At 42.9% G+C, this 15,751-nt stretch overlaps 1 protein-coding gene across 1 annotated transcript in view; it reads left to right on the forward strand.

The window, feature by feature from the left end:
* LOC102240208 (chromosome-associated kinesin KIF4A) overlaps window positions 1-15,751 on the forward strand; it is a 99,141-nt gene that overhangs the window by 81,380 nt on the left and 2,010 nt on the right. Inside the window, exons 17-23 of the mRNA XM_014530502.1 lie at window positions 1,055-1,184; window positions 2,511-2,681; window positions 3,935-4,042; window positions 5,030-5,107; window positions 5,470-5,568; window positions 6,092-6,268; window positions 14,379-14,495. Of these exons, the coding sequence (XP_014385988.1) occupies window positions 1,055-1,184; window positions 2,511-2,681; window positions 3,935-4,042; window positions 5,030-5,107; window positions 5,470-5,568; window positions 6,092-6,268; window positions 14,379-14,495 (880 nt within the window). The remainder of the gene's footprint in view (window positions 1-1,054; window positions 1,185-2,510; window positions 2,682-3,934; window positions 4,043-5,029; window positions 5,108-5,469; window positions 5,569-6,091; window positions 6,269-14,378; window positions 14,496-15,751) is intronic.

The raw sequence follows: 15,751 nt of genomic DNA on the forward strand, positions 1-15,751 counted from the left end.
TCGATTCCGGTCAAGGGCATGTACCTGAGTTGCGGGCACATCCCCGGTGGGGGATGTGCAGGAGGCGGCTGATCGATGTTTCTTTCTCATCGATGTTTCTAACTCTCTGTCTCTCTCCCTTCCTCTCTGTGGAAAATCAATAAAATATATATATAAAAAAAGAAATATTGATGAGAGAGAAACATTGATCAGCTGCCTCCTGCATGCCCCCTACTGGGGATCGAGCCTGCAGCCCAGGTATATGCCTTTGACCAGAATCGAACCTGGGACCCTTCAGTCCATGGGCCAATGCTCTATATACTGAGCCAAACCAGTTAGGGTCCCATCTTCTTTATAGTACCTTACATAGCACTGCATGTTATGCATGTGCTGGTGTGCTCCCTCTCACTGGTCACATAGCAAATTTAAGAAGGAAGCTATTAATGAAACGAAAATATCGTGTCAATCTTGGTCTCAGACCATACTCGATCAGAAAGTATCTGGAAGCTATAACCAGGATCAGGCAGGGTATCTTGTCTTCTCAGAAACTTCTCAGTCTTGTGGCAAACACTTCAAGATAACCTCTCACAACACCAACCATAGGTATCAATTTGGTATTCAATGCCAGCAAAAGGCATCCACGTGTTTGTTATTTTGAGGCGTTTTTTTTTCCTTCCAGTCTCCAACCTGAATCTTCTTGTATAGGTGAGCCACCATATCACAATTGAGCTTATGTGGCCTTGAGACAAGTCACATTACAGTCAATGCACTACTAACAAGCCTTACTAAAACAAATCTTTCCAAGTCCCATATATGATCCATTTATTTAAACCAGTATTTAATAAAATGAAACCATTTGGATGGTCTTTGGAGTCTCTTTGTAACAGGATTTGAGCTACTGTATATCCCACAGATGCTGAGCATACATCCTAACCAGATGACTAAGTCATTATTTAAATGATATTTAACTGGTACCTCCTTCCATAAAACTATTTGAAGTTTCTCCTCAGAACTCTTCCCCTGTCCTGGGTGTTGAGACTACAGGTAATAAGGCTCACTGTTTCTTTCCTTGCAGGAGTGCTCAGATTGCTGACCTTCAGCAGAAGCTACTGGATGCAGAAAGTGAAGACAGGCCAAAACATCGCTGGGAGAATATTGCTACCATTCTGGAAGCCAAGTGTGCAATGAAATATTTAATTGGAGAAGTAAATATTACTCTTCCTACCAGCAATTAGGGATCTGGCTTGGTAGATTGAAATAAGATGTTAGCCTGGAATACTGTCATTGTGTCATTGCCACTTTTCATGATAAAAACCGCAATAACACTAACATTAGAGAAATAGTTTTATGGGTAAAAGCTGGTATGAGCAAATGCTCAATAAATGTTTGCTCTTATTATTAGGAAAAGATCAGGATGCCATAATAGGCCACTACTTAAACTATTATACTATAGTACTTTTTAAAACACCCATATTTAAAAAGTTTAAGCCCTAGCCAGTTTGGTTCAGTGGATAGAGTGTCAGCCTGTGGACCAAAGGGTCCCAGGTTTGATTCTGGTCAAGGGCACATACCTTGGTTGCAGGCTCCTCCCCGGCCCAGGCCCTGGTCAGGGCACGGTGCAGTAAGCAACCAATTGATGTGTTTCTCTCACATCAATGTTTCTCTCTCACTCTCCCACTCTCTCTAAAAAAGATCAATGGAAAAATATTTTGGGGTGAGGATTAACAACAATAAAAAAAAAGTTTAAGATACAATCTAGGACAGACAAATTAATCACTGGCATACAGAGATTTATCTTAAAGAAAATGCATCTTCACTGACCTTAAAATAGTCTATCATCTTACATTGTCACAAGAGGAATTAAAGTTGGTCACCTCTGGTGATTAAGGCATTTTCTCTTAAGACAAGCTTACAAACTCCTCCGATTCTGCAAGTTTGAGCAATGCTTTTACATTTTGTGTTGGGGTAGCAGATTTATCTTACTAAAGAAATTCTCATTAGTCTTACGAGCACTGGTGTTTATGATGTTCACCATCCGAGCTAATAGAGAATATATAACTAGGCCAGCATAAGATATCAATCTAGCCTGAAGAGCCAGATCTACAGTCTCAGCTAACGTGTCTACGAGTTTCAGCATGTGAACACAGACATTCTGAGATGGGACGTAATTGGCCGTAAGGGTGTGTCTTTTGATTTTCACTTTAAAATTAAGGAAGAACTTCTTACATATGGAGTTGTCAGCTACTGTTCATGTTGGGTTTATTCTTGGCGAGGCAGAGCAAGAGATTGAATGACCTTAGTGATGACTTCTAACTTTAAGTGATCTACCTCAACAGAAATATTGGCTCTTGGCCTGAGTAGTGTTGTTACTGTTCAATGGTAGAATCCATATGTCATGAAAACATAAGAATGGACTTGGACATGGAGGAACTTTTCTTAGCCCATTTCAAGAAAGCAGACATTTGTCTGCCTAATGAATGGGGAAAGGTGGCCATTCTTCAAAGAAAATGTTCTTCTTTTAACTTTTCCAGCTGGTCTCCTCCAAGATACAGGTCAGCAAGCTTGAAAGCAATCTGAAACAGAACAAGGCCAGCTGTGCTGACATGCAGAAGATGCTGTTTGAGGAACGAAATCATATTGCTGAAAAAGAGACAGAGTTACAGGCAGAGCTGTTCAGAATGGAGCAACAGCACCAAGAGAAGGTAAACTAGCAAGCCGAGAAGCTATACTGAGGAATAAACCATCATTGCTTTCTGTTGTTAGTTTTAAAAGATAGTGGGGGTATGATGTTTCCTTCAAAAGACCATGTAGCTGGAGCACCTAGTTTGGGCAGTGCGGGGAGGGGTCTGTTTATGTTCCGTCCTAGTTCAACAACTCTGAGGCAGGTTCCCTGATGCCCCCTGCCCCTGAGCTCCTGTGTGCCACCCTCCCCGCCAGGACCTCGCCCAGGCCTTGTGTTCCAACAGTTAACATGCTCAAGGTCACACAGTAAATGGAAGAACTGGCATCTGAATAGCCTGTATTATACACCTAAGCAGAATTAAAGTCATAGAGGCCTTATAAGCTATGCCAAAGGGGTCAGGCTTTACTCAAGGTTTGCCTCTAAAAAATAGAATTGGATATTTGGGATACTCAGATGATCAAGAGAGCACCCCAATGCTGGAACAAATGAAGTTTGGGCTACACATTTATAGGAAACAAAATTTAAAGCAGTTAAGGTTATTCACAAAATAAGAAATGGTTCTCCAGCTACTCTCCAAAGTCTTCAGGTACCAAATCCCGGTTGACCTAGGATTCCAGTCATTTGCTCCTTAAATATACCAGCTCTGAGAGATGAGCGCTTTCAGATTTTCATTCACCAAACAAATCTGGGTTTATAAATCTAACACTGGAAACAACCTTAAAAGCTAGAAAGCTGCTTTTATAAAAAGTTTTCTGAGCAATAAAAAAAGACCATATAGTCTTTTCCAAATTTTGCAGATAAGAAACCTGAAACGAAGAGAAATGAATGACTTGTCTAAGTTTACACATACCAGTGACAAGAGATCTTAGCCTCCATTTTGGTATTAAGATTAACATGCCTGGTGAACTATGCAATTGTGCTTGCTCCTTACTACTTCAAGCCATGAGAGCAAAAGAGAACAGTTTAGCCCCAGCCAGGTGGCTCAGTTGGTTGTGGGTTTGATTCCCGGTCATGGCATATAACTAGGTTTCAAGTTCCATCCCCCGTTGGGGCACGTCTGGGAGGCAACTGATCACATGTTGTTTCTCCCCCCATTCCTTCCTCTCTCTAAAAATCAGTAAAAACATATCCTCAGGTGAAGATTTAAAAAGAGAGAGAGAGAACAGTTCCGCTAAATCACAGAGGAGTCAATCTGATCACTGCTTGGACTGAGCCCGATTTCCTTTTTTGTCTTATTTTTATTTGGTCACATTGGGTTGTATCTTTCTCTAGGTGTTGTACCTTCTCAGCCAGTTGCAGCAAAGCCAGATGGCAGAGAAGCAGCCAGAAGTGTCAGTCAGTGAAAAGAAACAACAGCTGCGGAGCACACTGAAGTGTCAGGTATAATGAGGCAAAGGTTTCCAGAGATGGGTTCCGAGGGCCTGACAGAATTATCTGATTTAGACCATTGTACTTACAGCAGAGAGCAATTAGGTGTTAAACAGGGTTGATAATGGCAGCCTCTACTGCTTTTTGGCCCTAGTTGATCAATTTAAGGTATTTAGAATGTAGCCACACATAGAATAACCTCCTTTTTGGTACAGAAATGACGGTGCATACTCAATACCAGACTCTGAGGCCTCCTGATTCTTTGCCTCAACATGAGCTCTAAATAGTTGAGAAAATTAAAACATCCAGTAGACTCCTAGGGACATTGAGCTGTCTCTTCCTGAGCCTGTTCTTCTGAGCTGAGACTTGACATATTTATAAAATGCCTAGGGTCTAAATTTCTTCCAGAGGCTGGGAACACCACACCCTTACTAGCATGTCAGAGCACTATTTTATCCAACTTAGAATCTTTTTCCTGATCCACCAGTCTCTAGGGTTTCCTTGGTACCTCCCATCGAAGATATAACCAAAGTATAGTTAAGGTCGTATGCATGAATCTGGTTGTCTTAAATGCCAGGAAGTTTAATCAGGCTTATTATTAGAGTAGCAAATAAACTGCCTAGTCTGTGTTGAGAAGGGTGATCAAAAGCATCTCTGACTTCAGAGAAACAGTTGTCTGCATAGGTTTCTTAATCAGCTTCCTGATGTGAATGAGGAATGAGAGGGTGGAGAATGGAAAAGAATAAGAAGGCATGTAGGGCAGAGTCCATAGTTTCTGTGATGGCTGTCAGGGCTGCTTGGGATGTTGGAATAGAGTTGCATTCAGGACACCTAGGAACGTGGCAATCGGGCATTTTTCTGGGTGCCAGTGCTTGCTGTGCAAAATCCATCTACTGCCAGCAACTTGGCAGCAGTATGTTTTCATCTCTGTGAGTTGTTTGGTGCCCCACATGTAGTGCCCAAAATAATCCCACCGATCTCTGTACTCTCTGGAAATAGGAAGAAGAACTTGAGAAGATGCAAGAAGTGTATGCTCAAAATAAGCAGCTTCTCCGAGAGAATGAAATCATAAAGCAGGTAATACAGCCTCCCACCCACTGAACAAGCCCGGGGAGACCCTGTTGCAACTGAGGCCAACCCTTGGGAGTAAAAGCCTGAATATGATGACTTGGCTGTATTTTAGGAGGTCGACATCGAGTTTCCATTTGACATAGTCATGTGCATTTCAAATTATATAAACACATTTTTTAATTTGCTCTTTTCTGAATTGAATCCTGATCTTGTAGTAAAGTGGAAGTCCTTCAACCTACTTTACTATTACCCTTGCCTCACTTTAATATGCTTTCAAATTGAGCTAGCTTAGAAATCTTTATGTTTGAGCCATGAACACTCTCAGAAGCTGCCCTGCAATATACACGTTTTCTCTTCTTTTCAAATAGAAACTGACTCTCCTCCAAGTAGCCAGCAAACAGAAACCTCATCTTCCTAAGGATACCCTTCTCTCTCCAGACTCTTCTTTTGAATATATCCCACCTAAGGTAAACTGCTCAGTGCCTATGATACCTTCCCATAGCCAAGGTTTGGAGTGAGTACACTAAAATCGCTTTTTAGAAGAGGTTGCGAGGTTAAATATCCAAATTCCAGCATCTCGATTTTCTTTGGACTCGCAGATAAAACTCTAGGACAGTCTTGAGGGAAATAGGCCTTCTCCCTCCATGGAAGATGGACTCTTGGCCATGTACAGACATGTAACACAGCTGAAGAGGAGGAGCAAAGTAAAAGAGCAGAACTCAGCTGTCCATCCCTAGGTACTTACCAGATCATGAGTCCCTCCCTCCTCAGATTACTCAACCTCTCCCTGCAGTTTCTGTCTCTTCAAAGACTCTGCAAGGCCAAAGGGAGAAGCAGAATTTCTTCTGATTGGTAAAGCCAAGTGGAGTATATTTGAGGGAGTCTGAAATCTCTGCTCTGGGAAGATAGCTGGCAACAGCTACTGTGAAGATATGATCCACATGTGTTGTTTTTTTTAATTAAATAACTATTCCAAACCTTTGTTCTTAGCCAAGACCTTCCCATTTTAAAGAAAAGTTCCTGGAGCAAAGCATGGACATCGATGATCTAAAATATTATTCAGAGCATTCTGTGAATGAGCCTGAGGATGGTGATATTGACGATGGGGATGATGAGGAATGGAAGCCAACAAAATTATTTAAGATACCCAAGAAGAACATCCAAGTGGTAGGAGGAAGCTCTCATCTCTGTCAGGGGTTCTAGTCTGTCTTCGCTGCCAGTGGGAATGTACCCGCCCCATACCTGCACCTGACCCCTGGATCCCATTCAGAGGCATTGGCTCCACCGAGGGGTGCTCATCAGGCCAGCTCTGTATGGAACCTGGGGCCAGCAGAAGGAGCTGCCTGAGTGTGCAGGTGGTTCTTTTCATGTCTGTGGGCTCTTACCAGTCTGAAAGGTAGTAGTGTTCTATACCATTTCTTCAGGCTGGTTCCAATGTGATCATAATCCTTCACATTTTTATAGCACTTTACAGTTTATAAAGCTTCTTCATATATGTTATTTCTTTTCAATTGTCACCAAAAATTCAATGAGATATTTATTATTTGTTTTACAGATGGATCTAAGGCCCACAGGAGGGAAATGACCTTGCCTAAGGTTATAGAAGTGATAGGGCTTGAAATAGAATATTCTGACTCCAAGTCCAGTTTGTTTCTATCACATCATGGTCATATCAGTAAAATTATAGACCAGAAGCTGAGTGCCTAAGAGAGTGATTTTGCTCACTAGGCTAAGGGGTAATGAGAATTATAGAAAAGGCTAAGAGTTCAGATCAAACACACTAGTTAAGGCTAGTTAGGAATAGTCTGACTTTGAGGCATGTTTTATTTATTTACATGATGACAGGCTTACATAATTATCAAATGTAGATGATTTATGTTAAAACATTAACTTCCCGGGCACTACAGTTTACTGCTACTGCAACTGTGCCCTGCAGTCACATTCTGCCTAAGAGAAGTTCACAAACTACCCTAGCTGGCTTCCTAGAAAGTTACTTGATTTAATTAGCTCATCGTGAACCACACAGGAAACTGAGCCTTCTGAAGCCACAACATCAGAGAGAAGCAAGTCATGAGGAATATATAGTCATGCTGGCATTTGGTCATTTGAAAAGAGTCAAAAATGCAATGTATTGGGCAACCTCAGAGAGCTTATAATCTAACTAGAGGACCAGTGCACAAAAATCGTGCAGGGGGCAGGGTGGGTCCCTCAGCCCAGCCTGCACCCTCTCGCAATCCGGGACTGCTGGCTCCTAACTGCTCGCCTGCCTGCCTACCTGATCACCCCTAACTGCCTCTGCCTGCCGGCCTGATCGCCCCTAACTGCCCTCCCCTGCCGGCCTGATTGCCCCTAACCACCTCTGCCTCAGCCCCCGCCACCATGGCTTTGTCTGGAAAGACATCTGGAAGATGTCCAGTCTAATTAGCATATTACCCTTTTATTAGTATAGATAGGAAAACAAGGCAAAGAAATAGAAGCACACCATAGAACCTCAGCATCTTCATCTCAGAGAAATGCACTGAGGGGTTTTTAAGGGTGACTGACTATAAAACCAAACCAAGTAGATAGAGTTTAGGAAGATGCCAGGAAAGAGATGACTATTGCTGCATTATAAGACAGAAAGGGAAATATATATTGGGGGCAACTGGGAGACCATTTCTGGCCCAATGAATAGCATATTGCAAAGATTTGGTAGTAGAGAGACAGAGGGTTGAGACACTTAGAGGAAATGGGACAGAACATGTCTGACTTTCATTTACTTAACAAACATTTATGGACTCTACTGTGGTTGAAGTGGAGCACATGAGCTGAGTACAGATTTAAAGGTCAGCTAAGTAACAGGAAGCAGAGTTGAAAAATACACACAAGAAATACATGGTAGAAGGCCTAAAACAGGTGAGGGAGTTTCCAAATGAGAAGCAAATGCAGGTATAGTTTCCTCAAGGAAAACTTACTATATGTTATAGCACTGTTGCTCTAAGCCTAAAAAAGAAATATATAACAAATATTTCAAGTAAATAGTATTGCTATCAATGACAAATCCTGTGCCTAAAACAGTGAGAGATGATTATTTTTTAGGCTTTCCCCCTGATTTTAAAACTCAAGAAGAGACTATATCTGGGCATTAAGGGGAGCAAGCTGGCATACAATCTAGTTTCTCCCTTTGTGTGACCTCAAAGTACATGGATGGTATGACTGCTCTTTGATCAGACTGCTCATAGGCAGACACTATACGTAGACCTTGAGGCTTTGCATGAAGGCCATCCTGATTACTATTGTTCCAACCCAGCTGAAGCAGGCTGGTATTATCACTAGGTTACTGAAAGGGAGACTGCAGCAAGGCACCAAAATGATGATTTCTCCAAAGCTACTGCTGAAAAAGTTAGCTTCCTCACTCAGCCATGTTTCCTGTGTGTACTAAGAACATGCTGAGGGATAGGCCATGTGCTATAGTTTTAAAAAGTAATAGCTTAGGAGCCAGATAGACACGGGTTCTAGTCTTGAGTTTGCCACTGGTGAGTTAGATGACCTTAAGCAAGTCACTTAATCTCCCTAGGCCTCAGATTCTTCATCTATGTAATGAAGGGATTATATTAGAAGAGGTGTATAATGTCCCTTTCCAGCACTAATATCCTGAGTCAGAATAACAAAGTTGTTATTGTTTTTAATAAATGGGTTTTAATAAATCTACCTTTATATGGTGTTGTATGGTAATCTCAGAAGTTAAAAGACGGAATGTATGCAAAAGCACCTTGTGACAGAATATGCAGGTATTGTTATTAAAGCATAGTAAGCATTTTACTAATACTTTGGCAGAAAATAGGAAGCAGGTATTTTTGTCTCCATCTTAGAAATGAAAGAATGGAGATGAACTTGGATGAAGTGACTTGTCCAAAGTCATGCCAAGTATTAAATACTAGAAGCCTGGTTCACAAATTCGTGCACAGGTGGGGTCCCTTGGGGGGGCCTGTGGAGATCGGGCCCCAGCTCACGCCCCCAGCCTCGCAGCCTCAGCTCGTGGCAGCCCCAACCCCCACAGCTGCCGCTGGTCACCATCTGCAGGGCAACCAGCAGAGCGATCAGGTCCCCGCTTGCACCCGCCTTGGCCTGGCACCACCCACTAATCTGCTCCACCATCTCATCACAGTCCCGCTTTCGTTGGGGCCCATCAGCGCTGGCTGTGCCTCCACTGCAGCCCGCTGCCAGTGCCATGTCACCGACACCCGCCATGTTCCGTGCCGCCCCCTGGTGGTCAGCGCACGTTATAGCGAGCGGTTGAACTCCCAGTCAAACGACCACCCAAGGGGACAATTTGCATATTAGACTTTTATTATATAGGATAGGATGAGAGCCCAAGTTTCCTAATTCCTAGCCTAACATTCGTTATGTTAAAATTTTTATCAGATCTTACCATTCTGAGATACAATACAACGCTGAAATCAGTGCTAGAAGAATTATAGACTCTAAAGCAGTGGTTCTCAAGCCTGGCTGCACATTAGGATCCCCAAAGGAGCTTTTAAACATGGGAGCTGGGGACCCCACCCCCTGATATTCTGATTTAGTTGGTCTGAGGTAGAACCTGGCCTTTCTGAAAACTCCCCCAGAGATTTCATATGTACAATTGGGGTTGAAAACTACTGGCTTAAAGGAACCCCACAGGTTCCTTTCAGCTCTACTTCCCACTCTATATAAAGAGTCCCTCTATTATAGTGATTCTCAACTGTGGTGTTGGGACATGCTGGGTGGGTTGCCAACAGTTGTGATACACACATGTGTACACATACACACACCACATACCTATATAATTGAGGTTATGTCTGTGGCAAGGTCATGCTCCCTCTCACATTCTGATCTTGTCCTGGTGTGAGAAAGAATAAGATGAAGTTGTAGCTAGTACATATGGCATTCATGTGAATATATCTGTCACGTTTGTCATGCCTGTTCTATTAACAACACTGCCAGATGTATTTCTAGCCTCTGCTTGCTTGAAAACTTCTGATAGTGGTGAATCTCACAGGGCAGCCCATTGTATTCCATAACTGTTAGAAAGTTGTTCCTTGTAAATCATCCCACCAGGTCTTGGCTATATAAAAGTCTAATTGTTCTTATTTATGACAGCCTTTCAGATAATATTCTCATACTATTAAGCCTTTGCATAAAATAGAGACACGTGGGCAGGGTACTAGAGTGTTTTTTGATGAATTTGTAAATGGCCAGAGGACCATACCCAGCCTATAGCAACCAATTAATCAGTGTCATCCTGGTGAGATATGTCTAGGACATGTTATAGAATTCTGTCTTTTGTCCTATCTTATTCAAAGACGCAAAGATTTTTTTATTTTATTTGAATGCCCAATGTTGGCAAGTATGACTAAGATGGGCATTCCTGTCTATTGCTATTAGGAATGTAAATTTGGTATAGCTTTCTGTAAGGCAACTTGAAAATATGTATCCAAAGCTTTAAAAATGTTCCTATCTTTTGGCCCAGTAATTATACACATAGGAATTTATACTAAAAAAATAGTTATTGGTGTGTAAAAAAAGATTTATTTACTCAACAGATCTTTTGAGCATGTAAGTATCAGGCACTGTTTCTAGGTGTTGAGGATACGGCATATGAGACAGGTAAGATCCTTGGCCTCATGAAACTGAAGAAAGACATTCTTGTGGAGAGAGATGTGCCGAGCCAGCTCAGCCAAGGGTTTGCAAGCCTGAGGGAGGGTGGTGAAGGATGAAGAAATGACAGACAAAGAGATTAAGCTGGGTCTAAGTGGATCTTCCTGGGCCTGGCTGAGGCCACAGAGAGAGATCCAGAGGCAAGCTGAGCCTTTATTTTATAGCCAGAGGTAAACAAGGGAGCGGTCACCATAGTTACAATGTTCTTGTGAGTTTCACTTGTTTTGGCAGCACTTGCTACATCTCCCTCAGCCCAATAGCTTCCCAGATAAGATCTAGGGAGTGTCATAAGGTCAAGCATAATTATGCTAAGGAGACTGTGCCCTCTAAGCTGGGACTTGTTTGTGGCTTTGCCAACAGGTCAGTCCGAGGCTTAAACCTATAGCCGCTCCCTACAGAGAGAGAGACACAGTAACCAGAAAAACAAAATCATTTTAGATGATAAGAGATAAGAAGAAAATATAGCAAAGTCACAGATAGGATAGGAAAAAAGTACTTCAGAAGAGGGCTTGGGAGAGGTCTCTGAGGAAGAGATATTTAAGCTGAGAGCTGAACAAAGTGAAGGAGCAAGTCAGGAAAGGAATCAGAGGAAGAACATTTTAGGAAAAGGAAACAGCAAATGCAAAGATCTTGGGGCAGGATAAACTTGGTTTATGAAGGAGCAGCTGAGAAGGCCAGTGTGGCTAGAGTGTATTGAAAAGTGGGAGAGAGTAGTACAAGGGCCATTCAGAGGGGTAGTCAGGACCACATTACAGAGGGCCTTTGTCTATCATGGTAACATTTTGGTTATATTTATGTATCAGGATGTTTGCTGTAACATGATTTATAATAACAAACAATTTCTTTTAATGCCATCTTAATATCTAATGTAGGAGTCTGGTTTAATAAATCGACATTTCCACATAATGAAATACTATATACAAGTATTAAATATTAAAATCATGGTTTTTGATTTTCAAATTTTATAAAATGATGTATATTACTCTCATAATAAAAAAGATATTATTTTGGTTTATTTTACCTTCACAACTACAGAATAATGATGATGGTTGTCATATGAAAGAGATGTAAGGGCTTGAATTTAATGGTAAACCCAGTATGAATCCACAAAGACATGACAAGGATGGGAGGGGAAACGCTACTGTGATTTTAGGCCTCATTAACAAGAATATTGGGAGGTGTCTGTGTCAATCTACTTGATAATGATCACACCGCATCTAGAAAGTTATGCTCATTTCTGGATGTCACAATTAAAGATTAACTTGGACAAACTGGTGTATAGTTAAGATGGCGAGGATTCTTGGAAACCATGTCATGTGGTGAATCATTGAAGGAGCTAGATATATTTAGCTTTGAGAGGATTTGTACAGAGGGGCACTGAGAGTGAAAATTATGCTCAGGGTTTGAACAACTGTGCTGTGAAAGTGGGGTTAAACTGATTCCATGTCATTCCAGATGACAGAATTGTGTCCTATGGTCAAACGTTATAGGAAACAGTTTTCATCTCAGGATAAATAGAAATTGGTATCATTAGACCAGGGATATTAGAGAGGTGCTTCAAACATCACATCAGACTTTACATGGTCACTGAGGTCTCTTCTGACTCATCCATCATTCTTTGAGGTCTGCCACTTGTTTGTTTCAAGCCAAACTATCCTACTTTCTCCCACCATTTCTCTTATAACATCACTTTCTATAACACTGGTCACCTATATTTTGTTTAATGGGATAGACTACTTCAAACAGGGTCTGGGAGCAGTTGCTCCCCATGATTTCTGAATTCCAAACTTCTGTCTGACTGTATTGCTTTTTGACAGCCATTTTACACTTTCCACTCAAGGAACTTCGTGACATCTCCAATCCTTAGGCCTTTTGTACAAAAACTACTTTTAAGCCAGATCTTCCTCCCATATTTTTTTTTTTACTAGAGACCTGGTGCACAAAATTTGTGCACTTGGGGGGACCCTCTACCCAGCCTGCACCCTCTCACAGTCCAGGAGCCCTCAGGGGATGTCCCCATGGGCCTCAGCCATCAGTCAGACATCCTTAGCGCTGCCGTGGAGGCAGGAGAGGCTCCCGCCACCACCGCTGCACTCGTCAGCCCTGAGCCCGGCTTCTTCTGGCTGAGCACTCCCCCTGTGGGAGCCCACTGACCACCAGGAGGCAGCTCCTGCATTGAGCGTCTGCCCCCTGGTAGTCAGTGCGCAGCATAGTGACCAGTCATTCCACTGTTCAGTCGATTTGCATATTGGGCTTTTATTATATAGGATGGCTGATTTGGGAGGAGCCTAAATGTCAAACTGAAATTGACCCCTGTTATAACTTTTACTTTGGGCCGATAATTTCAGACTGTCCAAATATTTTTGAATTGTGATTCTGTTATCTTCCATATTAATCATCCTTCCAGCTTTGTGTTGTTGTTACAGCAGATTAAAATGCCTACCTTGTAGACCGGTTATGAGATTTTTGTATTTGTATATTATATGAAAGTACTCCAAAAACTGTAAAGTGCTATACAAATGTAAATGATACCATTTCATTCATCAGTGATTCATTAAACTGCTAAATTATTAAAGTGCTGAGGACAAAGCTCAGGCTGACACTGAACAAACTGTAGAAAGTGAGTTGGATGAAGTACAGTTAGGTAGATCAAAAGATGTCAAGCAACTGTGCTCAGTCCTTAAATATACTGTACCTAACTCCACTACCAATTAGCTCACAGTTCTTCACTTTGCCCTTAAAATGATCATGAGAGTCTCTTTCAGTTTCCCTGCATTGTTATGATAGCCCTCTGATCTGTCTTTCAAGTATCCTATCCCCAAATAAATGGATTTGCCTGGCTTGACTTGTTCTTAGTAAACTTATGGTGGTTCACATTGATCTTTGTTTCACTAAAGAGAGGACTGAGGAGCCCTGGCTGGTATTGCTCAGTGGTTACAGTGCCAGCCCCTGCACTGAAGGGTCTTGGGTTCGATTCCTGGTCAAGGGCACGGTACCTGGGTTGCTGGTTCGATCCCCGGCCCTGGTCAGGGCACGTGTGAGAGGAAATCAGTCGATGTGTCTCACATTGATCTCTTCCTATCCTCCTTCCTCTCTCCTTCCCCCTCTCTCCCATTTCCTCCCTTCCACTCTGTCTAAAAAAAAAAAAATCAATGGAAAAAATATCTTCGAGTGAGGATTAACAAGAGAGGACTGAGGAGATAGAAGCTTGGTAAAGTTGATGGTACTTTCCATCTTTTCAGAAAGGTTTGCAAATGAAGGGAAGGCCTTTAAACTAGTCATCCTACCCTGTGAAAAGTGGGGTTAAACTGATTCCATGTCATTCCAGATGACAGTAATGAGTCTTTCTTTTTTAAAAAAATATATATATTATTGATTTCAGAGAGGATTGTGGAGAGAGAGAGAGAGAAACATCAGTGATGAGAGAGAATCATTGATCGGCTGCCTCCGGCATGCCCCTCATTGGAGATTGAGCCTGAAACCCAGGCATGTGCCCTGACTGGGAATCGAACCATGACCTTCTGGTTCATAGGTTGACGCTTAACCACTGAGCCACACCGGCTGGACGGTAATGAGTCTTTCTACAAATCTGTTTTTGCAGTGTTCCTGCAAGGGATGGTGTGGGAATAAGCAGTGTGGGTGCAGGAGACAGAAGTTGAACTGTGGCGTGGACTGCAGCTGTGACCCCACAAAGTGTAGGAACCGTCAGCAAGACAAGGTAGGATCAGTGCCATTGCCCCTTATTTTCCCCACTAGTTTCCGCCCTTTTCTTCATTAAATCTGGAATCTCCTGCACAGCTCTTCTACTCTTCTTTTCTCTGCAATCAGAAAAAGACACAGTTCGTTTAATCCTATTTGCTCACTGCTAGTCTGTCCACACATCCCCTTCAGAAACCACAGCCCTTCCCAGAAGATTCCCAGGTATGAGTTCCCCATTCCCCACCTTGACTATAATGTTTCTATAGTTTCTGAGGCAGGAACAAGGAACAAGAAAGCAGGCATTTACAGGCATATAGATATGCAGGATCTTAGCTGGAACTGTAAGGGCCACATGCTGAGGTGGCAGCTTCCAGGAAGGAAGTTAATCCTTCTGACATCTTGAGACATTAGTTACCTAGCCCCTCTCCATGGGAACCAGCTATTCTCTAGGAAAAGACTCACAGGAACTTGGTCTTTCTGACGGTCACTGTTGTGAGCCAAGGTAATTGTAGCTGTCCTCCTTATATTACTTCCAGGAATAGAAATCTCAGGGAAACAAAATGTGTTCTGAGAAAGGCAGCACCAAGCACGTCAGGTCCACATACTTGCCTTATGCCTACCTGTGCCCATGGCAAAAGCCCATTCCTACAGCTCCCTATGTGATAAGCAATAATTTTAGCAAGCTTAGTGTAATGATCATTCATCATGCATTTCTTGAACATCTACATGTAAGCAGTTTTGCCCTGGGTTTTCTATAAAAAAATAGAGGCCCAGTGCATGCATTCGTGCACCAGTGGGGTCCCTCGGCCTGGCCTGTGGGATCAGGCCAAAACCTGCTCTCTGCCATCCCCCAAGGGGTCCCAGATTGTGAGAGGGTGCAGGCCAGGCCGAGGGACCCCACGGGTGCATGATTGGGGCTGGGGAGGGACACAGGAGGTTGGCCAGTAGAGGAGGGACCACAGAAGGGCTCCATGGCGTGTCCTGCCCATCTTGCTCAGTCCTGATCAGCCAGACCCTAGCATCAGGCCAAAACCTGCTCTCTGCCATCCCCCAAGGGGTCCCAGATTGTGAGAGGGTGCAGGCCAGGCCGAGGGACCCCACGGGTGCATGATTGGGGCTGGGGAGGGACACAGGAGGTTGGCCAGTAGAGGAGGGACCACAGAAGGGCTCCATGGCGTGTCCTGCCCATCTTGCTCAGTCCTGATCAGCCAGACCCTAGCAGCAGTGTAACCTACCAGTCAGAGCGTCTGCCCTCTGGTGGTCAGTGCACATCAT

Source organism: Myotis brandtii, unplaced genomic scaffold, assembly GCF_000412655.1.
Source record: "Myotis brandtii unplaced genomic scaffold, ASM41265v1 scaffold741, whole genome shotgun sequence".
In the NCBI taxonomy this organism is placed as follows: Eukaryota; Metazoa; Chordata; class Mammalia; order Chiroptera; family Vespertilionidae; genus Myotis; species Myotis brandtii.